This window comes from Trichosurus vulpecula, chromosome 2 (genome assembly GCF_011100635.1).
Source record: "Trichosurus vulpecula isolate mTriVul1 chromosome 2, mTriVul1.pri, whole genome shotgun sequence".
Classification (NCBI taxonomy): Eukaryota; Metazoa; Chordata; class Mammalia; order Diprotodontia; family Phalangeridae; genus Trichosurus; species Trichosurus vulpecula.
Genome location: NC_050574.1, coordinates 271,916,698 through 271,943,163, shown reverse-complemented (window position 1 = coordinate 271,943,163; position 26,466 = coordinate 271,916,698). Strand labels below are relative to the sequence as shown.

Sequence of the window (26,466 nt, the reverse complement as noted above, 5' to 3'; positions counted from 1 at the left end):
GTTATAGATTAGCAGAGAAAGCAGACATTTCAAGCAGGGGAAATGGCTTTCAAAAAAGCTTAGAGGTGGGAATGCATGAAGTGTGCAGGGTTGTGTAACAGAAAGAAATAGGAATTCAGAGGATTTGTGCCTTAACCTCTGTTTTCTAATGGCAAAACGAGCGTTGAAGTATATGAACTCTACGTCTGCTCCAGATCTAACAACTGAAATCAGCTTAGCTCGACAAAAACAGTGGCCAAGTTGGGCAGTAACGAGAAAGACTGATGAGAGGGACCCCCATAACACACTGGTGTCAAGATGGCACGACACATCCCACCTCTCCCAGGATGAGCTCCTCACTACATACGTAACACCTTCTCTCTCCCAGCTGCCTCCCCTCTCTGACAGGAGGCCTGGAAGGCAAAGCAGTAAACTCCTCCCAAAACCTCCTCTGCAGAGAGCTCAGTACTTTCCAGGTGACTTCATTTTCCACCAGTGGCTCCACAAACATCCCATCCCAAGCTCCCTCCCCTACCCCCTTTCCAGCTTCCTTTTGTGTGTACTGTCTTCCCCATGAGAAAGTAAGCTCCTTGAAGGCAGGGACTGTCTTCTTCTTATTTGTATCCTTAGTGCTTAGTACAGTGCCTGGCACATAGTGTTTAATTAAAGTTTCCTGAATTGAATAGGAAATACATTTAATGCCTATTGAAATGGAATGTATACGTATGATAATGAAAAGTCTGTTCTAATATGATTTCACCTTCTCACTGTTAATCCTACAAGCAGGCCAGATCAGGAATTATTTCTCCATTTTACTGGGGGGAGAACTGAGAAATATTAATAATGAAGTGATTTGCTCATGGATCACAAAGCAAGTAGGCAACAGGGAGGCACTGAATGGTTAGATATATTGAAAACTGAAGAGTATTCTTGCACTTATGTTAGATAAACTGCAACAGGGAGATCATGTGAGAGGCTCATACATTAGTCTAGGCACAAAAACTGAGGAAATGGCTGCACGGCTTCACCCCCACCCAAAGGAATAGAGGGTCTATAACTTTCCTGATAACCTGGGATGATCTAATTTTCATAAAAGCCCCAAGAGACATTTCATTCCCATAGCACACCTGCTTCCTTCCTTTCCATCAGACTTAACAGCAGAGGTTCATTAGGTACCCAGACGAAGAGCAGGAACACAACTGGGGGGTTGTACCCCTGGGTCAAAAGTACAAACAGATAAAATCATCACAGGGTTTGAGGATGTAGCTAGCAATAGCTTCATTTAGGAAAAATGAGGGTACCAGGTTGGATTTCAAAGGTTTACTTAAATTGCTACTAATTTTAATGCCTTTGGTACACATCAAATTTCTTAGTCATCAGTCAATACTTCCTCTTTCCTAAAGCAGAGAAAAAGGCTAACAGATAAAATATTTTATTTTTAATTTCTATGCCAATAAACCCCATGAGTAGAAAGGTAACAGGTCCTTCCTTTTCCAAGTAAGACAGCAATTAGGTTTCCTCATCTCCCCCAATCTGTACTCCCTAGTGTTTCTGAAATTCCAGGATGCCGGGAATATCCTTCTAACTCAAACCCCTACAGTGTGCTATGAATCCCCACGTCCTGAGGGAAGGGATCTGGGATGGAGTGAAAACAGAGGCTAAGATAGGTAAGCACTTTTTAACAAGTGTCTGCAGGGCTCTCTGACCTCTCTCTGAGTTGCTAGAGGGCAATAAGAAGGGAATGATCTCTCCTTGAGTAGAAGTATGGCCCATGGCAAAGATTCGAGCTTAGCTGGCTGAGATCAACTTCCCCTTCTCAGCTGGGGGGATGAAGGATCCAGGTGTGAGGTTTGAGACAGAGAGACTTGTGGGGGCTCAGCTGAAGGTTAATGTCTCTGCATCTCCAGCTTGGGAGGTGGGGTTGGATGGAGGAGTGGCTGCTTTCTTTCCTTCAGCCAAGGCTTTGAAATGCTAAGGAAAAAGAAAGTGGAGAATATTAGAGATATGCCAGTGACTCATCAGTTCATTTCCCAAACTGTTCTTCGGTGATGTCTTGCAAAATCAGCCAGAGGTTTGCTCCAAAGTCTGTCGCGAAGGAACTTTTTTATTTCCTGCCTTGTTTCAGCATCTATTACTTGTTTTCCTGTATTTGCAAGAGCTCTCTGACTTTTGGCTAAGCTCTACCTGATGCTCCACATCTCCTCTATTTTCTTCCCCTTTCCTCTAAAGGCCTGCACTATTTCTCCTTGGCTGGTCCTGTTCTATTGTCTTTGGATTTATTACTAGCCTGGGTCTGGATGTGTAGATGACACTGCAGAGAGTCATCCTTTACTGCCATAGCAAAGTCTTATGGAGATGACTGTACGTGAAGCACTGAGTCTTTGCTGGCTCATAAATCTCTCCACAGTAGTATCAGCTGGTCCTTGGTTCTACACTTACCTGGGAGTTCTTGAACTCAGAGTAGAGGGAAAACAGCAGGTGAAGGGATTGAATCCGGCTCTTGTAGATAGGAATGTCCAGGATAGCTAAAATGAAAAATCACTGGGAATAGGATCAAACTCAATTCTAGAAGTCTCAGGACATTTATCCATTTATCCCAAAGGATATCTTGCCATCTACATCGATGATACCTTCCTCTCCCCATCTGGAACAGCATCCTCTGGACCAGACCTCCAGAGATCATATCCCCCTCCCTAGGGGAGTTAATTCACTCAGCTCTGGAACCCTACTTGGGGTGGGGGTAGGGAGGTGGGCATCGGAGTTGTGCTGTAAGTACAAACTTATCTAATGTACTATGTCCTCCCAGCTCTACATAACCCTTCATATCTACCATGCCAGTGTGCCATTCACCCTACCAGTACACACCTTTCTATCTCCTACCCCCATGCCCTGCCCAGCTTTCTACCTCTTGCTCTGAGAATAGTGATTATATTAATACAATAATGGCTTCTGATGAGGGTGTGACAGCTGATTACCCTTCAGCCCCATTCAACATTCCTGTGATTCTCCAGACCCCATCTCCTTTATGTGCTGTCTCCCCTTATTAGATTGTAAATCTCTTAAAGGATTCTGTATCCCTAACATCAAGCATCATGCCTGGCACATAATAGGCACTTAATAATTTTTTTTTCATTAATTTATGTTCAAGACATTTATTCTTCTTCCTCGAGGGGAAAATTCCATGTATCTTGAAAGAATTTAACTATTTTATGACTTCTATGACTCTAGAAGAGATGGATTTCAGAGGTGGGGGCAGGGCAGGATGGAGGTAGGGGGTGGGGTGGGAATCACTTTTTTGACCCAACAGCATCTAGGCTCAACTTCAAATGACACAATAGGTAAGAGACTAAGGGTTGGGAACTTCTGATATTTTGGTGTGGGAAAAAGCAAAAGCTATAGAAACTGGAGTGAGAGGATAGTGGAAACTTACCACAAATCATATCAATATATTCTGCCAGGCTACAATCAATGTCAGCTGTGGGCAGGCTCACCTGGAAACATTGGAAGGAAGAGATGAGTCGAGGGACTGAAGCTTGGGGAGACTGCTGCTCTCTCAAAGATGGCCAGCGACCTCCTGATAGCTAAATCCCATGGTTTTGTTTCAGTCCTTATCCTCATTGACCTCTCTGTAGCTTTGAACTCTGTTGATCCCTCCCTACTGCTGGACATTCTCCTGCCTCTTGGTTGCAGAGACACCACAGTCTCCTGTGGAGTAGGGTCTATCCCAGGGGTGAGGAACCCGCGGCCTTGGGCCACATGTGGCCCCCTAGGTCCTCAAGTGCAGCTCTTTGACTCAATCCAAACTTCATAGGACAAATCAGGATTTATTTTATGAAGCTTGGATTCAGTCAAAGAGCCGCCTTTGAGGACCCAGGGGGGCACGTGTGGCCTCGAGGCCACAGGTTCCCCACCCCTAGACTATCCCTACTTCTCTGACCGCTGCTTCACTGTCTCTCTATCTAGGTACTTCAAAGAAGTGGGTTTTTTAAAGGCTCTCACCCTTAATGAATCTAAAATAACAATACTAATGACCAAATACAGTCCTGTCGGCACATATCCCATTCCCTCAGTGCACTATGATTTTACTCACTTTGCCTAAAAGCTCCTCAAATTCTGGGGACCACTCCTGCATCAAAGTGTCAATGTCTGGCATGGGCCTGGAAGGGCAAAGACAAATGTCAGCAGGATGTACAGATTTGTGTCTAACAGAAGAAAACCATATCAGGAATCTTCCCCTTCCAATACTACCCTGTGCTCTACCCCAAAGGACAATTCCTCAAATGGAAACATACTCATTTCACCCAAGATTTGAAGAAGACCTAAGTGTTGGTTCCAAAGATAATTTAATTCAATTCAACAAGCATTTATTAAGTAGTTACTATGTGCTAGGCTCTAGGGATACAAAAACAAAAAGAAAAATAGGAGCCCTTCCCCTCAAGGAGTTTACATTCCACCAACATGTTTATAACATCTAAAGTAAGTAAATAAAAAATAACTTGAGGAAGGAGAGATCACTGATAAATAGGAAGACCAGAAAAGGCTGAGGCAATTGGACGCCCTGAGGAAGAAACAGGAGGCGGCATGTTTGAAGCAAGGAAAACTACCACTACTACCTTGACTGTGATCTTCTCTTCGGTTCCAACAACCCTGAGTCTAAGAGCCTTAGGAACAGGAGTGACTCCTAGACCACTGGCCTTGCTTTTAGCCTGGGCCTTCCAGCCATCATTTAGGGAAATAGTTACTGTAGAGAAGGGTCTTCTCTTCCTTGCCACCAAAAGCTAATCAACTGACACCAACAGGTGGGTAGGTCTAAGAGCACCCCCAGATCAGTTCCTGCTTTCAGCCCAGCCCTGAAGTCATCATTTTGGGAAGCAACCCCATTAGAGACGTGGCTTGGCAACTGCTCCTGCAGGTACTATAGCCACAGCTACTGAAGACCCCCCCCCCAAATTCTCACCATCAAGTTGTCACTGTCAGATGATTCAACATCAGAAAATGATACAATTTCGTCAGTGGAAACATCAATGAAGATATGTTATTATCTGCTTTGCTGCTGTACTCTATATGACTCTATCTGACTTGCATGTGAAAACTTCTGTATGCACTCTCTCCACCATCAGAAAGTGAGTTCCTCAGCTCCCACCCATCAGGATTGGCAAAAATTATGAAAAGGAAAGTGACAATAGGCAGAGGAGCTGTGGGAAAACAGGTGCCCTAATGCACAGTTGGTTGAGGTGTGAACTGGTCCTGCCACTCTGGAAAACAATTTTGAACTAGGCCCAAAAAGCTATTAAAGTCTCTGACCCCGAGATACAAGTACAAGTTCTGTATCTCAAAGAGAGTAACAAAAGAGGAAAAGGTCTCGTATGTCTAGAAATATTTGCAGCAACTCTTTTTGTGGTGGCAAACAACTGGGAAAAGAGGGGATGCCTATCAATTGGGAATAGCTAAAAAAATGATGCTGTATGAGTAGAATGGAATGGAATGTGCTATAAGAAATAATGACGTTGAGGCAGCTAGATGGCACAGTGGATAGAGCGTCAGGACTGGAGGGCCTAAGTTCAAATCTGGCCTCAGACACTTGACATTTACTAGCTGTGAGACCCTGGGCAAGTCACTTAACCTCAACAGCCATACCAAAAAAAGGAAACAAACAATCCCCCCTCCCAAAAAGAGAGATACAATGACGTGGATGGTTTCCGAGAATGCTGGGAAGGCTTGCATGAATGGAGGTGAGGTGAGCAGAACCAGAAGAACAATTTATACAACAATAAGAACACCGTAAAGACAAATAACTTTGGAAGACTTAAGGACTCTGATCAATGCAGTGACCAACCTTGATTCCAGAGGACTAATGATTCTATCCAGCCTTCTTGATAGAGAGGTGATAGAGTCACGTTACAGAATGAAACATATGTGTACACACACACAAACATATACATATATGTGTGTTTATATTGAACATGGCCAATGTGCTAATTTTAAATATCTTTTCATCTGCATATCTGTTACAAAAGTTTTTCCCCCCATGGGGGGAGGGGGAATGGTAGAGAAAAATATTTTTTTATTGAAAAAAATTAAAATGAATTGGAAATCAAAAAAAGGCCGTGCTTTCCTTCTCTCAGCAGAGGTATAAGTGACTACAGATGTGAAAATCAGTGCACACGATCAGACTGCTGTGTCAGCTGGCTTTGGTTAGATATTGTTCTTTGATGCCTGCTGTGTAGTTGGTACTTAATAAATATTCATTGAATTGAACTGACTGAACCCCATGCCCACTCTCTACATAAAGGTATGAGGCATGCCAGAAGACAAACCAGAAGACTACTTTGGGAAGAAAAGAGAATCTTGACCTGGTATAGTGGACAGTGGCTGGGGGCTTGGAACGGTGGAGCTCTGAGATGCTCTCTATCCACGTATCAATAGCTTTGGGATTCTTTTCTGCATCTTCTAGGCTCTTCACCTTCATTTGTTGCTAGAAAAAGGAGGGAAAAGCTGAAGTTATGGGTGATAGTTGTTCCCTTCAAAGCCACAATTTTTGCTGAGTAATAAGAGACTAACTCATCTGCCCTACTGTTACATTTCAAAAATAAGGCAGCTGATGAAAAGGCAAATGTGTCAGCAGCTGAAGTAAATTCATAGGACATCTTCTAGAGATCCTTGTCAGAGCCAGTGCTAACCAACCTAGGGGCAGTCTGCCAATTCTGTGAATGCCCACCGGGCTTTCAATCCCTCACCACTCTGGGATGGGAACCCTTCCTGGCTGGTGCCTTACTGTGATGTTGTGCTGCTTGGAATTCTCTGTCAACCAAAGGGAAAGCACTGTAGGATCAGACTGCTTTGTAGATGGTTCATCCAACACCAACAAGCCAAGGTTGTCAGGCTTCCCATCAGGACGTGGTACCTGATGTAGAGGAAAAAAGGAGAGATGGTAACTAGCCAACAGGCATGGGGGTAAACATATCTGGCTATTTTCAAAAAGCTGATGGAAAAGGACTATGGCAGGTTATCACCATCATTATCAACTACATACTATCAAGTCACAGACTGTTTTTGTATGGTGCTACTGAAGATACTATGTAGAAAGAACTACACATATACAATTCTTACTCTTTATATGAGTATACAATTTAACACAGACTCAGTAATACATATATATAAGTAAAAGACAATATAACAAAAGTAGGATATGTATATGTGTGTATATATAACGTGTGTGTATATATACATATATGTATATAAACGTATATATACATACACTATACATGTACACCTACATATAGAATTACATATCAACAGTAAGTGAAATGTGAGGTGAACAGCAAAGATAAATGGAAAATCACTTTGTCCATTATTGGAATATACAGTGTGTACCAAAGGAAACAGCTAAAAACATTCTCATTCTAGTCAAAACAGAATCAGGAAAGTTATCAGTTCTTTTTAGATCATTTTATGTTGGTTTCTTGGAGGAGTGGATTTTGAGATCAATCTGAATGGCAGAAGAAGAATAGCTTGATTAGCAGATGAAGACAGGGACAGGAGATTTAGGCTTCTGAACCTTAGGCTTCTAAAATGGTTACTACTGATTAGATGCAATGAAGATATCTGAGATGGACAAAATCATGGGAAGAAATTTTTAGATTGTACCTTTAAGAAAGCATCAATATCCCCAACAGCTGGGATGAAGTCTGGAATGAAAGGTTTCAGTTTGTGGTCCAGATCAATCAACTGGGGTGTGTACCTAAGAGATATCATCAAAGGAAGGTAGAGAAATAAACATGAGCAGTTAACTGTCATTAGTAAATCATAAAACTTTAGAACAGGGGTTCTTAACCTAAAATATTTTGACAATTGTACATTGATAATACATAATATAACTGGTATCCTTTGTAATTTTATTTATTAATTACCTACATTAAAAAACATTATTTTGTGAAGAGGTCCGAGACATAAAAAAGATTAAGAACCCCACCGCTTTGGAAGGATGAACTCCCTTAGAAATGGGGAGGAATCTGGTGATAAACTAGTTACTTACCTAGTGATATACTGGAAGAGCTCTTTAATCTCAGCAGAGACTGGTAAATGCTCATAATCTGCAGGGTCATAGGCACTGAAAGAAAGAACAAGATATTCGAGACTGGCAGGGAGGGGTAGTGTGATACACCACCCTAACTGCAAAGCACTGGACTCCTAACCTAGCCACTGCTTCACCTGTTCCTTCCATTCTTGGGTTTGCAAGGTTGCTCTAAGACTGACTCAGGAGATGAAGCATGCCTTCTGTCTCTTGGCAGAGAGGTGACAGACTATATGTTCAGAATGAGACAGAAGCCATATACTTCAGACATGACCATTATGTTCATATGTTGATTTGTTTTGTTTGCTACAGTTAGTTGTTATAAGAAGACTTCTATGGGGGATGGAGAAGATAAATTAGTCGGAAGTGACACTGATGCAAAAAATAATAATAATTTTAAACATAGAGACAGTTTTTGACCATTGACATATGGATTATTGCAAATTCTTTTTAATAAAAACTAAAATCTACTTTTTTTTTTTCAAAAACAAGAAGTTTCATTCTATGACCAAGTAGAAGTTATTTCTGGATCATCTAGAATTTTTCAATTTATATAATCATTTCCCCATATTCTCATGCTTAACTGTGTGTACTATTGGTCTTTTTTAATTTTAAAATTATCTTTTTTATTATGAACTCAATAGTTTTAAATAAACATAGACATACCAATATACGAAGAATGGAAAAGAGGACTGTATGTGAAACTGTGCACTTGTTACCTGCAATTTGTTTTACTTAAAGTATATACTAAATTTAATAAGGTAGCAACAAAATTGCCATTTGTTTCCCTTTCTAAACTTTTTGGGTTTTTCCTTTGTATTCTTTATGTTTTACTGATCTTCTTTCCACACCTTTAAGCTGACGTCTTCCCAGGTCCTGAAGAGATGAAGGCACAATAATTTTGAGAGGATATTTCCTTTGGCTTGGGTATTAGCAATAGGGAATCTTTCCTTACCCTTCCAAAGGGGCACCATGCTCTTCATCATCATCATCTTCATCAGAGTCAGTTTCAGATGAATCATCATCTTCATCTTCATCCTCATTCTCACTGAAACCACGCTGAGTGGTCATCTGAGTTGTTTTTTTCTTCTCCTGAGTAGGAGCGGAGAGAAGATCAGAGTACTTGCAGCAAAGGCCTTATGGTACTCACTTCTGTCTCTCCTCCCTCTAACCACCACCCCCTTGACACCAAATCACCAGGGGAAGGAAAGAACTCCCGAGAGGGCTGAAGGAAGGACTCAGGTTCTCCTCTGTCCCCTGCTCTAACTAGGGTCCCCGTTTTTCACTGCTATTTTCCATTCCTTTTCTGGGGTGTGAGGGTGGGGCAAAGATTCTAACAATTATGTCATCCAGATTTGTTATTTAGGAGCTTCCAAAAGCCCCATGCAAATTTTATTTTACTTTAGCCAATCCTGCATCTGAATCCTGACCAGCAGTTCCAGAAAATGTAGATTTTTCAATTTAGTCACTTGTTCAGCTGCTATTTCCCTTCTAGATGAGGTGCTTACCCTATGCATACTTCCCTTTTCTCTCCCCTTAAGTAGTCAAATGCACAAACTTAAATACTCTATCCCAACATCAGAGATTGTTTGCTCCTTGGCATTGCCACCTACCTTTCTGAGCTTCTGGCTCCCTATATACCATCCCACCCTCTCAGGTCCACGGGAAGGGGCGTGGTGGCGCTTGGGGCTTGCAGGGGCAGGAGGGGCAGGGTCCGAGTCTTTGCCTCTGTGGCCTGGGGGCTGTGGGATGCCCTCCCTCGGGACCTGAGGGATGACCATTCAAATAGCCCCCTTTAAAAGTAGGTTTTGAAATCTCGGTTTCCGTAGGCTTATATTGAGGTTAACTGCTGTATGGCTCCAGTCTGTTTTTAATTACTTAATCTGTTTCTTTGATTGTGAAGTACCTATTGGCATATAAAATTGTGACATATGTTACAAAACAACATAAAAACTGCTTTCGGTTTGGTTTTCCTTTATAAATGATAAAAACAGAAATAACATTACACATTAACTAACTAAGGTTTATTCTAATAAGGCAGCAACTTGCATGACAGCTAATGGCACAGTAGAGCCCATTCTGTTACTACACCCCAGTGGTCTATAGTTACTTAGAACATTCTAACATATACTTCTCCTACCTCTTAACTTGCTAAATTTTCTCTTAGTTGCATAGAAAATAATTTCAGGGTTGGGGGAGGACACATGTTAAGGAAAACTGGTTCTGCTGTTTTTAGAACTACTAAATATAGACACGCTAAACTGCTTCAGGGTACATACGGTATTGGAAAGATAACAGAGTGTAAAATGTTCAATTAATGTTAAAAGAAGAGTATGGAAGGTAATCCAAAAATTGGGTGACTGTCTTCGGAAACCTGGTCATTTCTTTCATGTCCATCCTTCCAAACTTATGTACTAGATTATCTAAGTCCTTGAATTTGCACTAGTACTTGTGATGGATTCCAGATTTCAGGGCAAAAAAGACCTGGTGACTTCGTAAGCAACAGAAGAATGTTTAAAATGTGCCTTTTGATTGCAATTTTTAAAAAAATTCCCAAATGTCTTCGCAGTGCCACCAATCTAATAAATGGAAATCCCCGAACCAAAAAATTAAAAATTATGGTTTCGTGACTATACTGTTACCATATAGTTGCCATACACTCCTTGAAGTTAAAGCAGATGGTGGAACCATCTTGAACCTATACTGAATTTTCTCCTTTCTATAATTTTATGAAATCTGCTTTTGAAATGACATATTGCTAAAGGTTTCTTTTAGCAAAAATTCTTTACTGCCTTAACTCTGTATATCCTGCTCATTGGAGGCATTAACAATAAACACTGAGGATTATTTGCCTAACATAAATACGTAAATCATTTAAGTAAGGTTATCCCCAATTCCTAAAGTTGAATCAAATCACAAGGTAGATCTTTTCCTATCTTCAAGAGAAATCTGATATGCATCTGTCTTTCTTGAATCTGAATATGATAATTTTCTATACTCTAAGTATAATAAGGCAAAGAGGTATCTGGGTTCAATGGCTCCAAATTAAAGAAATTTTCCATCAAGTAAGGTTATCTTCACATACTCCTCCAAATGAAGGGAATAAAAAGTCCTTTTCCTTTTGTCCAAACTGTATGAAATTTTTCACCAAAAATTCAACTGCAATTTTAGGCTTTCCCTTCCCATAATTAGGTCTAAAGAAGAAATCCTCTTTTCAAGGCACTTTGCCTCTGATTCCCTATCCTGCTTCAAAAAGGCAATCAATAAATGCTGATAAATATAATGGTGTTACCTCACAGTGAGCAGTGGAATATCAAAGCAGAAATCCCACAACATGAGCTGTGAGTCAGCACGTACCTTGTTGTTCTCCTCTTCGTATTCATCACTGCTGTTGTCAGCCATGGTTTTGGGAGGGAGGCGTGCAGACCGAGGAAGTCCTAAGAATAAGAGAAGTAAAGATACTTTCAAATCCATGCCCCCCCATGACACTGTCATCACTTAAGATATATAAAGATTCAATTAATATGGAATAAAGATTGGAAGTGAAGTAAGGATGCCTACTCTTCCCACTATTATTTGATATAGTTCTGGAAATGATAGCAAATTAAAGGTATAAAGATAGGTAAAGAGGAGATAAAACTATCTTTATTTGCTGATGGTGTGATGATATATTTGGAAAATTCTAGGGACTAAGCAAAGATACTAAATGAAACAATTAATAGCTTCAGCAAAGTTTCAGGCTACAAAATAAACCCTCAAAAATCAATAATACTTCTATATAATAATAACAAAACCCAAGATGCAAAAATAGAAAGGGAAATCCCATTCCAAATCACTACAAAATGCACAAAATATCTGGGGATCAATCTACCAAAGCACACAAGAGACTTGTATAGATTCAATTACAAAGTGATCTTTAAAGAAATAAAGAACAACTTAAATAGCTGGAGGAATCAGTGCTCATGGCTAGGCTATGCCAATATAATGAAAATAACAATATTTCTGAAGTTAATTTATACTTTTAATGCTGTACCAATCAAATTACCAAGAGGATACTTTATAGAGAACCTGGTAGAATACTAACAAAATTCATTTGGGAAAAAAAGATCTAGAACATCACGGGAAATTATGAAAAAAAAAACAGGAATGAAGGGGGAAGGGCACTTCCAGACCTCAAACTACATTATATAGCAGCAGTTATCAAAACTATCTTATACTGGTTATAAAAAATAGAGCTATATTAATGGAATAGACTAGACAAAGGAGAATCAGAAACAACAAGACTCAATGACCCAGTGTTTGATAAAACGGAAAACATAAATTACCTGGGAAGAAACCCCTTATTTGATTGAAAAAAAAAACTACTGGGAAAACTGGTAAGCAGTCTGGTAGGAATTAGTATTCTAAATGGATACACAAGCTTAATATTAATGATCAGACTACAAAAAAATTAGAAGAGAAGCAAATCATATACCTCTCAGAGCTATGGATAGGAGATGTATTCTTAACCAAACAAGAGATGGAGGCAAGAACTAAAGATAAAACTGATCACTTTGATTACATGAAATGGAAAAGCTTCTGTGCAGACTAATTAATGCACCTAAAAGAAGAGAAGTGGTCAAACAGGAGAAAAAATCTTTGTATCAAATTTCTTTGATAAAGATTTAGTATCTAAGATATGTGGACAATTAATAAATATTTATAAGACTAATAGCCATTCCCCCAAAAATAAGTGGTCAAAGGATATATAAACAAATAGTTCTTAAAAGAAGAACTGCAAATTATTCACAGCCACATGAAAGAATGCTTCAAATCACTAACAATAAGAAAAACGCACATCCAAACAACCCTAAGGTTTCACTTTACATCCTGCAAGTTGACCAAGATGACGAAAATGGGAGTAGTCAATTTGGAGAATTGTAGAATGACAGGTACACTAATACATTGCTGGTGGAGCTATGAAATGTCACAACCATTTTGGAAAGCAGTTTAGAATTATGCCAATCAAGTGACTTAAGATATCCATACCCTTTGAGACAGAGACTCAATTTACTGAGCTTATCTCCCAAGGAAGCTATGGATAAGAGCAAAGTCCCCATCTATACCAAAATATTTATAGAACATTTTTTGTGATAGCAAAGTTGTGGAAACAAAGGAGATTCCCATCAGCTGGAGAATGGTACATGAATGTAATGGGATATTGTTGCTGTTCTGTCATATCTGATTCTTCATGCTACTGTGAACCACAGCACACCAATCCTGTGCATGTGTTTTTCTTGGTAAAGATACTGGAGTAGTTTGCTCTTTCCTTCTCCGGTGGATTACGACAGAAGTTAAGGATCACACAGCTAGTAAGTGTCTGAGCTCACATTGGACTCTAGGAACGGTGTTCTAGCTGCTAGGGTTCTACTGAGCTGTTAGAAATGTATGTGATGAATACAGAGAAGCGTGGAAAGATCAACATGAACTGATGCAGAATGAGCAGAGACAAGAAAACAATATATGCCACAAATGTATCAATGTAAATGGAAAGAACAACCACATATAAAAAAAAATCAAAACTGAATTAACAAAATTATAAAAATCAAGCATGACTTGAAAGAAGAGATATGAAAAGATACTCCCAATCCACCCTTTGTGGAGACAGGAGGTCCATAAGGGTTAAACGTTGCACATATTTTTAGACTTGTTCAATGTATCAATCAATTATTTGTAAAAAGGGAAAAGGAGTTATTTGTATAAAAATATAGTGGGCCTTTATTTTTGAGGGGGGAAGGCAGGGTGGTAAATGACTTGCTCAAGGTCATACAGCTAGTACATATGTCGAGTGTCGGAGGCCGGATTTGAACTCAGGTCCTCCTGACTTCAGGGCCAGTGCTCTACTCACTGTGCCACCTAGCTGCCCCTAGCAGGTCTTTTTGTAGTGGCAAAGAATTGGAAATTGAGGGGATGCCCATCAATTGGGGAATGGCTAAACAGGTTGTGGCATGTGATTGTAATGGAATACTATCATACTATAAGAGTAATTAGCAGGCTGATTTCAGAAAAACCTGGAGAGACTTCCATGGACGAATATAAATGAAGTGAACAGAACCAGGAGAACACTGTACACAGCAACAGCAACATTGTACAACAAAGAACTGTGACTGGTGATGGAATACTATTGTACTATAGAAAATAAGGAGCAGGATGATTTCTGACAAGCCTGGAAAAACTTCTATGACCTGAGACAGAGTGAGGTGAGCAGAAGCAGGAGAACACTGTACCAGCAATACTGTAAGAGGTCCCTGCTACTCTCTGTGATACAATGACCCAAGACAATTCCAAAGGACTCGTGGTCTACTTCCGGAGAAAGAACTGATGGAGTCTGAATGCACACTATTCTTCACTTTATTTTTGTAGGGTTTTTTTGGTCTGTATCTGCTTTCACATCATGACTAACAGGGAAACATGTTTTGCATGACTGTAAATGTATAACCCAAGGATGGAGAACTTATGGCGTTGAGGCCACATGTGGCCCTCTAGGTCTTCAACTGGAGCCCTTTGACCAAATCCAAACTTCATAGAACAAATCCCCTTAATAAAAGGACTTGTTCTGTAAAACCTGAATTTAGTCAAAAGGCCGTGCCCAAGGACCTAGAGGGCCACATGTGGCCTCAAGGTCACAGATTCCCAACCTCTGATGTTACATGAAATTGCTTACTGTCTCAAGGTCCTTCCTTGGGAGGTAAGGGAGAAAATTTAAAATTCAAAATTTTAAAAAATTAATGATGAAAACTGCCTTCACATGTAATTGGGGGAAAATAAAATATTAAAAATACTATTTGTTGTATAGGATGACTCTAGGAGGGGAGAGGAATGCACATTTTTAAAACTTTTTAAAGTAAAAAAAGCAAATGGCAAAAAACCAAACCAATAAACAAAAAGTCCTAGGGGAAAATGACTCTGTTCCCTCCCACTGTCTTGGAAGACGCAGGCAGGCCCTGCTTGGTCCTGTCCCTTTTGTCGTTTATTCTTGCTGCTTTTTTGGATGGGGTGGCTAAGGCTAGCCCTCACTGTTTGCCAGAATCTTTTACTTCTGGGGTGGTCGTTTCTGAGTTGTTCAAAGCCAAGTTTTGGCCTTAGTCTGGTCTTTGTGTCTTTCTCCTTGCACAATTCCCAATCATAAGTTGGCTCCATTCCCTGCGGTGGCCCTGATAAGCTCCAATAGGGTACCATAAATTGGGCTGATTGTAGGCTTCCTACAAGATCCCCAGTGCTTGTGCTGCCTGGCTGATTTACTGGCCCTGTGTCCTACTACAGTTCTGGCATGGGCTGCCCACCAGCTGCACTACCCGCATCACCTGCTGTGGTTATGGCACAGTCTTCCCAGGAACTGTGGCTTCTGCTTCCCCTGGCTTACTTCCCTCAGAGTGAATATGGTTTCTGGCATTCTTCTTATGGAGTCTTGTCCTATATGGGGAAGTTTATTGATATTTCTTTTTTATTTTCTTTATCAATGCTCCATCTGGTATACTTTTAGAACTCTGTTGGAGCATTCTGGGCATAGCTTGGCTTTTCTAGAACCTTTTACATCACCATCTTAAAACTACTTTGCTGATTTTAAAGCACTATGTAAATATGAACTATTATAGTAGTTCTGAAAGGTTGTAAAGGCAGCAGGGTAGCTAGAAGCAGTACAGTGAAGAGCTTTTTCCCCAAACTCCTCCAAACAGATCTAGAAAATGTACCAGGCCAAGTCCTGATGGGGAAATCCAAGAAAAAGTCACAATGAATCATTTTTCTACTTCATATTGGCAAAACAAAGACAGAGAGATCTGTGGACCCTGGGGACAGAACATAGTATGGAGTATACCCCCCAGGGAGTATACAACAGTGTCCAGAGAGTCTGTGTAGCACGGCAAGCAGGGGCCCCTATATGGGGCACTGCGACAGGGACAGGTTCAAAGTGGCACTGGGTAGGAGATCCAGAATGGACTGATAGGGGAGATGTACCTGCTCTCCCCTCCCTCCTTCCCCATGTTTTCTATTTACTAAGATGTATGCTGAGAAAAGAACAAGTTCAGAAGCAATCAGTAGCAGTGTAGCTCAGACCCTAGCAGCATAGTGAAGTAGTTCCAGACTTCACTCCAGTCTGAATCCTGCAGAGGAATAATATGGGTACAAATTTCAGACCAAAAGGGAACCTGTAGCCTTATCACTGAAAAAGCAAAGCTTCCCAGATGGCTGATGGGGCCTGAATCCAGCAGAAGTCTACTGTTGCTCAGACCCAAACCCAACACAAAAAATTACAGAATTCAGACTGGGGGCGGGCAGCAATCAGACTTTACCCGGGTCCACACCCTTTCAGGAGCACTGAAATCTTGTAGGCCCCAAGCTTGAGCTGTCCTCAATATCCTAGAATACAACACTCAATATTCCAAAGAAAGAAGCAATAGGACCAGTTCGGACCTTCCCTCCAGATATGCACAGAGCCTAGTCCTAAGATAAAATGTTAAGTTGAGAAGTAGGCTGGATGAGTGAGCAAACAGTGAAAAAAAAAGAATCCCACCATAAATTATACTCACTGAGAAACTCAAGACCCAAACCCAGAAAAAGATAATGACTTCAAAGCATCTACAAGCAAAGTCTCATGGGAAAATAGTTTTGGCAAAAATTCAACTAGAATTCCTAGAAGAGATGCAGTGAAAGTTAAAAATAAAAAGAGTTCAAAATTGTTTTTACAAACAAAATGAGAACACTTGTGGAAAAAATTGGGAAAAAAAGGAGAGCTACACAATACAAAGCAATGGAAAGAGAAATAACAACCTGGTACAAGAGGTACAAAACCACGCCCAGGCCAAAAACTCCCTGAAAATTATAATGAACTAAATATAAGTCAATGACTCTGTGAAAGAAGAAAATATTAAAACAAAGTCAAGAGCCTGAAAAAATAGAAGAAAATGTAGGGCATCTCATACCAAAACAACCAACCTAGAAAACAGATTGAGAAGAAAAACGTCTAAATGCCATGACAAAAAAAAGACCAAATCCAATAAGCCATCATATTTCAAGAACTCTTAAAAGAAAATAGCCCAGATCTCTTAAAACCTGAGAGCAGAGTAAACATAAAAAGAATTCAGCAGTCACCTCCTAAAAGAAACCCCCAAATGAAAACTTCCAGGAACATAAAAATCCAGAGCCTCCGGGTCAATGAAAAATACTGCAAGCAGTCAGAAAGAAAGATTTTAAGTACTGAGGCCCCACAATAACTATCATATACAATTTAGCAACCACAACTATAAAAGCACAGATAACCTGGAATACCATATTGCAGAAGGCAAAGGATATTGGCTTATATCCAAGAATAATTTACCCAGCAAAACTGAGTATAATGCTATAAGGGGGAAAAATGGACTTTTAATGAAATTGAGGACTTCCAAACATCCTTATGAAAATAACAGAGCTGTGTAGAAACTTTGAAGTTCAAACACAGAAGTGAATAGAAACCCAAAAAGGTAAACATGAATGAACGATGATAAAGGTCTAAAGAAGGGCAAAGTACTTAAATTCTAATACGGGGAGACATATGTCCCCTATGAACCCTATCATCATCCGGGGTCATAAAGGGAGTCTTGTTAGACAAGTCCTGGGAATGATTCTGTTAAGTCTTGATGGTTTTAAAAGAAAGATGGAAAGGGAGTGGAGGAATATATGGGGTGGGGGCGCCAAGGGAAGAAAAGGAAAATTAGGGAAAAATATCTCATAATCAGGAAGCTCAAGAAGATATTTATACAAAAAGGGAGAGCAGAAAGACACTTGAACTTTACTCTCAGCCGAACTGAGCCTGGGATTCAAATCTCAAAAATGAATTCCAAACTCTTCCCCTACCTATGAGACAGTTTCTTAATATATATATCTAAGGATTGAGGAGGGGGTATACGCGAGGCAATTGCACCAATCACCTCAATCCCATTTAAGTTACCAACAAAAAAGACAGATCTTTAGAACACTTATTAAATGTTTGATATGGGCCAGGCACTGTACTAAGGAGTAAGGATATAAACACAAGCAATCAAAATAGTCTCTGCCCTCTAGGAGTTGGTATTTTAATGAGGGAATAAAATAAAGAGGGGGAGGGTGGGGGTGAGAAAGGCACAAGTGGAGGCATTGTGAGGAGGCAGCAGGGAAATGGTGTGAAGGCCTGGGCTACAGCTAGATAAGAAAAAAGCTTACTTATCGGAACCAGGAGACCCAAGGGTAGAGTTTTGAGAGGACAGGGTTCTGGTGAGAGGGAGGTAGAAAGGTCTGGAGATAACAGAGAAGTAGCTAATTAACTCTGGCTAGCTAAGTGATATCAACTAATAATCAATGAGAAAAGCACTGCAGGGGACTTGTGAGCTACAGCATCAGATACTCCTCATGCCATTGGGGTCCCCCATAACTCTTGACAGGAGAATTGGCAGCTGGCCTCTGGGGACCTACACTGCCTACACAATATGTGTAGGATCGGGAGAGTAGTTCTAGTGCTCATGTTACATATAAAATGGGGAGAGGGGAAGATTCTATCATATACAATCAATTCTTTCTTTTGTGGTAGTTTATTTTATGGGTAATGAATCCTTTTTCCCTTTGAGCTAGTTCACTCTAAATTAAGAAATCACTGAGAACTGAATAAGTGGATAATATCATTGTATTTTCCAGTCTAAAAATAAACAAAAAAGGTGAAGACTAAATTAATGCTATAATCTAACAATTTAAGTTTCTTATGATGAACTGACTAAAATATTTGCTTTCTTTTTAAACTAATTACCCATTTATAACTAAAATAGTAACAAAAATTTTTTAATTCACTCTAATTGCTAATCTATTTAAAGTAAAACAATGGAAACATCTATTTTTGAATGGTAGCTACGTTTTTTCCCCCAGTATAGCCTTGGAAAGATATCCCTCAAATATCTGCAATTAATCTATTGAAGTGGAAATGGAACACCCCTCAATAAGTTCATGAATACCTGTTTTTGTAAACTTTGTTAACAAAATAATAAATAGATAAATTTCATGATTATATGAAAAATTGATGCATTAAAATACATCCTGTAGCTTCTAAAAAGGAAATATCTCTTTTTAAGTTGTAAAAAATACATATTCAGGTTAAAACAAATAATAACATAGGTATTCTAAGGGGAAAAACCTGTTTAAATAGAATGGGGGGGGCAGAGCCAAGATATGGGCTGGAAAGCAGGGACTCGCTTAAGCTCCCTCCCAAATCCCTCCAAACACATGCAAAAAATGGCTCTGAACAAATTCTGGAGCTTCAGAACCCGTGAAATAGCAGAGGGAAGCAGGTATCCAGCCCAGGAAAGCCTGGATGGTCGCTAGGAAGGGTCTATCACACCGTACTGGGAACAGAGTGCAGCCCAAAGTGGGCTGCACCAAGACAGACCAGATTGGGAGTCAGGCAGTCAGAGCAGGCCTTAGGGCCATGAAACACTGAGTTGTGGTAGTTACCAGATTTCTCAACCCACAAATGGCCAAAGACCATGGAGCAGGTTAGTGGGAAAATTGCTAAATTGGGGTGAGAGCGGTCCAGCCCCAGCCCTCGGGGAAGCTGAGGTGGTGTGGCGGTGGTGGCAGCAGCAGCAGGAAACTCCAGCAGCTGCTTCCAGAGCTCCAGCATCAGCTGCTTCCCGAGTCCCTGGCTCACATGGTAGGAGGAATCAAGTGGCACATCAGAGCAGGAATGGAAGGAGAACTTTGCTGGCACAGAGGCAGCTTTGCCCTGCTTGGATCTGGGTCGCTGTCCTGGTTGGTGGTTCTTGGGGGAGGAAGAGTGCTGCTGTGGCAGAGCTTGCTATGTAGAAGTAGCTTTGAAAACAACAGCACAGCTCCTAAAGTTTGGGACAAAGTACCCTCTACAAGCAGTCATACCCTGACAAAAAGCTCAAAGGTCAATTAGTTGGCTGGGAACATGACCACCAGTGAAAAAGGACACAGACTCAGACTACAGAATCTTTTTTTGGTGACAAAGAAGAACAAAACATACAGCCAGAAGAAGTCAACAAAGTCAAAGAGCCTACATCAAAAGCCTCCAAGAAAAATAAGAATTGGTCTCAGGCCATGGAAGAGATCCAAAAGGATTTGGAAAAGCCAGTAAGAGAAGTAGAGGAAATATGGGAAGAGAACTGAGAGTGATGCAAGAAAATCATGAAAAATAAGTCAATGACTTAGTAAAGAAGACCCCAAAAAATACTGAAGAAAATAACACCTTGAAAAATAGACTAACCCAAATGAGAAACGAGTTCCAAAAAGCCAATGAGGAGAAGAATGCCTTCAAAGGCAGAATTAGGCAAATGGAAAAGGAGGTCCAAAAGATCACTGAAAAAAAACCACCTTAAAAATTACATTGGAACAAGTGGAGGCTAGTGACTTTACGAGAAATCAAGAAATTATAAAACAGAACCAAAGGAATGAAAAAATGGAAGACAATGTGAAATATCTCACTGGAAAAACTGGAGAACAGATCCAGGAGAGATAATTTAAAAATTACCGGACTACCTGAAAGTCATGATCAAAAAAAGAGCCTAGACATCATCTTTCAAGAAACTGTCAAGCAAAACTGCCCTGATATTCTAGAACCAGAGGGTAAAATAGAAATGGAAAGAATCCACTGATCGCCTCTTGAAAAAGATCCCAAAAAGAAAGCTCCTAGGAATATTGTCACCAAATTCCAGAGTTCCTAGGTCAAGGAGAAAATATTGCAAGCAGCCAGAAAGAAACAATTTGAATATTGTGGAAACACAATCAGGATAACACAAGATATAGCAGTTTCTACATTAAGGGATCGAAGGGCTTGGAATATGATATTCCGGAGTCGAAGGAGCTAGGATTAAAACCAAGAATCACCTATCCAGCAAAACTGAGTATAATCCTCCAAGTCAAAATATGGATTTTCAATAAAATAGAGGACTTTCAAGCTTTCTCAATGAAAAGACCAGAGCTGAATAGAAAATATGATTTTCAAATACAAGAATCAAGAGAAGCATGAAAAGGTAAACAAGAATGAGAAATCATAAGGGACTTACTAAATTTGAACTGTTTTGTTTATATTCCTACAAGGAAAGATGATGTTTGTAATTCATGAGACCTTTCTCAGTGTTAGGGTAGTTGAAGGGACTACACACACACACACATACACACACAAACACACACACACACACACACACACACAGAGACAGAGACAGACAGACAGACAGGGCACAGGGTCAGGGTGAGTTGAATATCAAGGGATGATATCTAAAAAAATAAAATTAAGGGGTGAGAGAGGAATATATTGAGAGAGGGAGAAAGGGAGAGATAGAAGGGAGTAAATTATTTCACAAAAAAGTGGCAAGAAAAAGCAGTTCTGTTGGAAGGGAAGAGGGGGCAGGTGAGGGGGAATGAGTGAATCTTGCTCTCGACAGATTTGACTTGAGGAGGGAATAACATACACACTCAATTGGGTATCTTACCCCACAGGAAAGCAGGGAGAAGGGGATGAGAAAGGGGGAATGATAGAAGGGAGGGCAGATCAGGGGAGGGGGCAATCAAAAGCAAACACTTTTTTTTAAAAGCAAACACTTTTGAAAAAGGACAGGGTCAAGGGAGAAAACTGAATAAAGGGGGACAGGATAGGATGGAGGGAAATATAGTTAGTCTTTCACAACATGATTATTGTGGAAGTGTTTTGCGTACTGATACATGTGTGGCCTATGTTGAATTGCTTGCCTTCTTAGGGAGGGGTGGTGGGGAGGCAAGAGGGGACAGAATTTGCAACTCAAAGTTCTAAAAGCGGATGCTCAAAAAAAAGTGCTTTTGCATGCAACGGGGAAATAAGATAAATAGGCAACGGGGTATAGAAATCTATCATGCCCAATGAGAAAGTAAGGGGAAAGGGGACTGGGGTAGATTGGGGTGACAGAAGGGAGGGCTGACTGGGGAACAGGGCAACCAGAACATATGCCATCTTGGAGTGGGGGGGAGGGTAGAAATGGGGAGAAAATTTGTAACTCAAAATCTTGTGGAAATCAATGTTGAAAACTAAAATATTAAATAATAAAATATGAAAAGAAAAAAAATAGAATTAGGGTACTGTATTCCTGACCAGTAATTAAAAATGCCAGTACATAGAGGACATAAAAATGCACTTGGATTAACAACTCAAATATATTTAGTTGATTCCACTCTATATGGTAGACAATAATTAAACACAATGTGCCACAGTTTGTAGTAGCAAAAAACTGGAAATGATGTACATGCACATCAATTGGACACTGGTCTAATAGTACATGAATATGAAAGAATATTATTATGCTATTAAGAACAATGAATTTGAAGAATCTGGACAGAAACAGGGGAAGATTTATTTATATGAATAAGTCAGAACCAAGAGAACGATATAAACAATGACCATAACAATGTAAATAAAGGCAGTGATAAAAGACAACAGAACCCAGATCAAATGCAATCATTGATATTGATTTCACATGGTAACTGGTGTTGGAACACATCAATTTTAGTAGAGAAAGTGGGTAAAGAATGTTGTATACGCTACTGGTCAAAACTACTGCACTGGTAGGTTTTATTTAAGTATTTTTTATTTATGTTAGGAGAGCAGTCTACTTATTAGTGAATGTGGTGTAAAAATCAAAATGCATTAATAAAATCTTACTTCATAGTATGGAAACTAACTCCAGATAGGATGTAGTTGGCAATCTGTCTGTAACTTAAAATTTTTTTTTAAATAAATGTATTTTTTATTTTTAGTTTACAACACTCAGTTCCACAGGTTTTTGGGTTCCAAATTTTCTCTCCCTCCCTCTATCCCCCTCCCCCCAAGATAACATGTAATCCAATGTAGGTTCTACATATACCTTCACATTGAACTTATTTACATAATAGACCAGTTGTAAAGAAGAATTATAACCAATGGAATGAATTATGAGAAAGAAGAAAAGAACCCAAAAAAGAAGGAAAAAAAAGAGAGCAAATAGTTTGCCTCAATCTGCATTCAGACTCCGCAATTCTTTCTCTGGATGTGCCTAGCTTTTTCCATCATGAGTCTTTTGGAGCTGTCTTTGAACCTTGCACTGATCAGAGGAGTCAAGTCTATCAAAGTGTAACTTAAAATCTTAAAGTTGTCTGAGGCTGAGAAAAGTTAAGGGACTTGCCAAAGGTCATACAGCTGTTAGGTATCAAAAGCAGGACCTGAATCCCAAGAATTCCTGACTCCAATCCAGTACTCTATCCACTATACCACTCCTGCCTCTGTTAATAAGAGATACTAAAAATGAGGAAATATATAATAATTAATATGCCATGTATGACACAATAACACATGTTGTGAGGGGACAGAAATTAAGATATAAACCTTATCCCAACTGGGGAAGCAACTAAACTTTAAGGCCTAGGAAGGCAAAGATAATCTTTTCTAAATTTTTCATCTCCTCCATGGTATTCTGCACACAATTGGCAGTAGTCTACCCTAATTTCATCCCAAATTTCTTTTCATAAATGAAAGTGTTCTGACCTCCTTAAGTTTTCCTAGACCACTTTGTGTGGATTTCTCTTTTGCCCCATTACTCCCCACATGTGCACATGTTGCACCTCTCCCAGCTCCCAGAGGTCAAAGACTGTGTCATTTTTGATCCTGGCATTCCTTGTGCCTAGCTTAGAATTTTGCATATCAGAGGCACTTAAATGCTGGTTGCTGCTGAATCTGACAGCAAAATAGCACCTAATCAAGTCCTGATTTGTGTGGACAGGCACAAAATAGCATCTAATCAAGTGCTGATTTGCGTAGTACAAACTATTATAATGGTAGAAATTCAGAGGCAGAGAACAACTCCCCCTTATATAGGTCTACAAAGTGCTTTCCTCATTCTGTGATTTAGGCAGTATAAGAATCCCTGTTTTGCAGATGAAGAAACTTAGAGAAGTTAACTGATTTCCCCGAGGATCATAGAACTAGTAACAATCAAAGTCAGGATTCAAACCCAAATCTGATGACTCCAAGGGCTCTTTCTACAATACTCTAAAAACTGAAGTAGTCAAGCAAAGTCTCACCAATGAGGAAGAACTTGACCTAGGCCTTCTTGTATAAGTAGGAGTTGAATAGGCAAAGGTCAAGGAGAAGACAAGGGGAGCATGAGTCACATGTAAGGTTCCATATGGATGGGACCTTAAGCATCTTCTAGTTCAACTTCCTCATTTTACAGATGGAGATATTGAGATCCAAGGAGGTTAAATGATTTGCCCAATGTAAACCAAAGAAAGAATAGAAGCAGTAACGGGTATGACAAACAGGGTACCTGTGATAATTGAAGTTTGGATAGGTAGGTTGAGGTCAACTATTAAAGAGTCTGGAAAGCTAAGCAGTTGGGGAATAGCTAAACAAATTATAATATATGAATGTAATGGAATACTATTGGGCAGTAACAAATAATCAAAGGGATGGCTTCAGAGAAATCTGGGAAGTCTTGTGTAAAGTGGTGAGAGTGAGGTGAACAGAGCAAGAAAACAATTTATATAATAACAACATTGTAAAAACAAATAATTTTGAAAGACTTAAGAGCTAATCAATTTGTGGTTAAGCTTAATTCCAGAGGACTCACAATGAGGAATGCTACTTACCTTCTAACAGGCAGATGATGACTACACATGTAGAATAAGACATATTTTTTGGATACTGCCAATAGGAGAATTTGTTGTTTGATTATACATATTTATTATAAGCAGTGGGGGAGAAAGGTGGGAGGGAGAGAAAATAAATTCTTGTTAATTGAAAAAAAATCAAATTAAAAAGAAAGCTGAGCAGTGTTTAGACTTGCCACAGGAGTGCCAAAGTAGCTAAGGGAGTTAAGGGAAACTCAGTCTGGCATCAGTATTTAAGATGAAGTGGAATACAGACTAAAATCAAGGAAAATTAGTTTCCTCCCTCACTTTGCTAGTGAAAAAAAAAATGAGATGCTGACATGTGAAATAACTGGCCTTAATATTACCGAATTCTAAGTTCAAAAAAAAGTTAACTGTTTGGAGAATGTCCATGAATCCACCCTGTTCTCTAGTTAGAGGGGAATCATTCTTTCCTCACCTTGGTGCCGTGGGGTTGGAGTGTAAATGCTCGCAACCTCTTCAGAGTCATTAATCTCTAGACTCTCATCATATGGCTGGTTCTCAACGACCTTGGTCTGTGCAGAAAGAGAAATGATTATGTGGCTCGTAGTGATAAGCCTGCCAAAGTTTACATTTCCCCCCAAGCACGGGTCCTCTCCCCATCCGAGCCAGCAGTTGTATGGAAAGCTCTCCATTTAAGCTCCCTCCCCTCCCCTCCCCCCCCCCCCCCCCCCCCGCCCCTCCGCTACTAGCCAAGCAGTGCAACGGTGTGCGGCTGCCCATCCAGGGGAACGGTTCTGGGGTTGGCTAGAGAAGGAGGAGGGGAGAAGCTTGGGGGCCGGGGGGGGGGGTGGTGGTGGTGGTAAAATGACCACCTATACTAGCAACGTCGCTTCAGAAACCTGTAAGATACGGTCGTCCCAGCCCAAGGGTTTCCATAGAGATGTCCTCTGGCTCAGTTTGTCCCCCCATGACTGTTGGGAGTTTCTCAAGGCTGACGGGGCTCCTAGCCCCCCTCTCTGTGCTGGGGCCATCTCTGGGGGTAGTGGAGAAGTCTCCTCTTGGAGGCCCAAAGGGAGGAGGAATCCCATTCCCTCAGGCCCATCCTGAACTCCTAAATGCATCCCCCTCCCCAGGTAGGACGCGTCTCTCCGGAAACACCGAGGGAGGGGGCTGGCCCTCTGTTGCCATGGAGACCGTAGGGGTTGCCATGGAGACCGTAGGGGTTGCCATGGAGACACGGAGTCCTCCCGGGTTGTCCAGCATGGGGGGCGGGAGGGGCCCTCTCTCTAGCCTCTCCGGGCTGGGTGGGTTACCTGCAGTCCTTCCGGGTCCGTCTCCTCCATTTGGAAAGGACTTGGGGGCCGAGAGCGCTGGATTCACCCCCGCCTGAGGCCTAACAATTGTAAGAGCCTCCAACCCTAGCAGCGGGTGTGTTGACAGTCTTTAAGACAGAGGAGCCGTCGCGAGATTTCCTCGCCTTCCCGTTTGACCTCGTGACAACTCTGGCCCAGCCTCCTTGGGGTTTTCCCCCCACCCCCCACGAGTCGGAGGCTTTCTCCGCGCGGCTAGGAGAGCCTAGAGGGGTCGGATCCCCTCTGGGCCACCAATCCCGTGCATCGATGATTTCTGGAAATGCGTGTGTGGTGGCATCTAGCGGCCGACTTCAGGCAATTCGCTTTGGCGAGAGACCAACCTGGAAATGTGCTTTACAGGGTTTCCATTCAGGGATCGGTGTTCATGCAACTTCTCCCAGGTCAATCAGATTTTTAAAAATAGAT

General features: G+C 40.7%; 1 protein-coding gene across 2 annotated transcripts; it reads right to left on the bottom strand.

Moving 5' to 3' along the window:
- Positions 1 to 1,303: 1,303 nt before the first annotated feature.
- IFT46 (intraflagellar transport 46) lies at positions 1,304 to 26,246 on the bottom strand. Of its 2 annotated transcripts, XM_036747725.1 has the most exons (13): positions 26,002 to 26,186; positions 25,164 to 25,260; positions 11,411 to 11,490; positions 9,667 to 9,819; positions 9,009 to 9,145; positions 8,015 to 8,089; positions 7,627 to 7,720; positions 6,755 to 6,883; positions 6,333 to 6,454; positions 4,070 to 4,136; positions 3,410 to 3,470; positions 2,419 to 2,504; positions 1,304 to 1,950 (listed from the first exon to the last, which is right to left on the bottom strand). In XM_036747725.1, exons 1-13 carry the CDS (start codon positions 26,029 to 26,031, stop codon positions 1,855 to 1,857), a joined length of 1,227 nt encoding a protein of 408 aa, XP_036603620.1. In that variant the 5' UTR covers positions 26,032 to 26,186; the 3' UTR covers positions 1,304 to 1,854. The 2 variants fall into 2 exon arrangements, with proteins under 2 accessions (XP_036603620.1, XP_036603621.1); XM_036747726.1 differs by lacking the exon at positions 9,667 to 9,819 and having other exon boundaries at positions 26,002 to 26,246.
- Between the last annotated feature and the right edge of the window lie 220 nt (positions 26,247 to 26,466).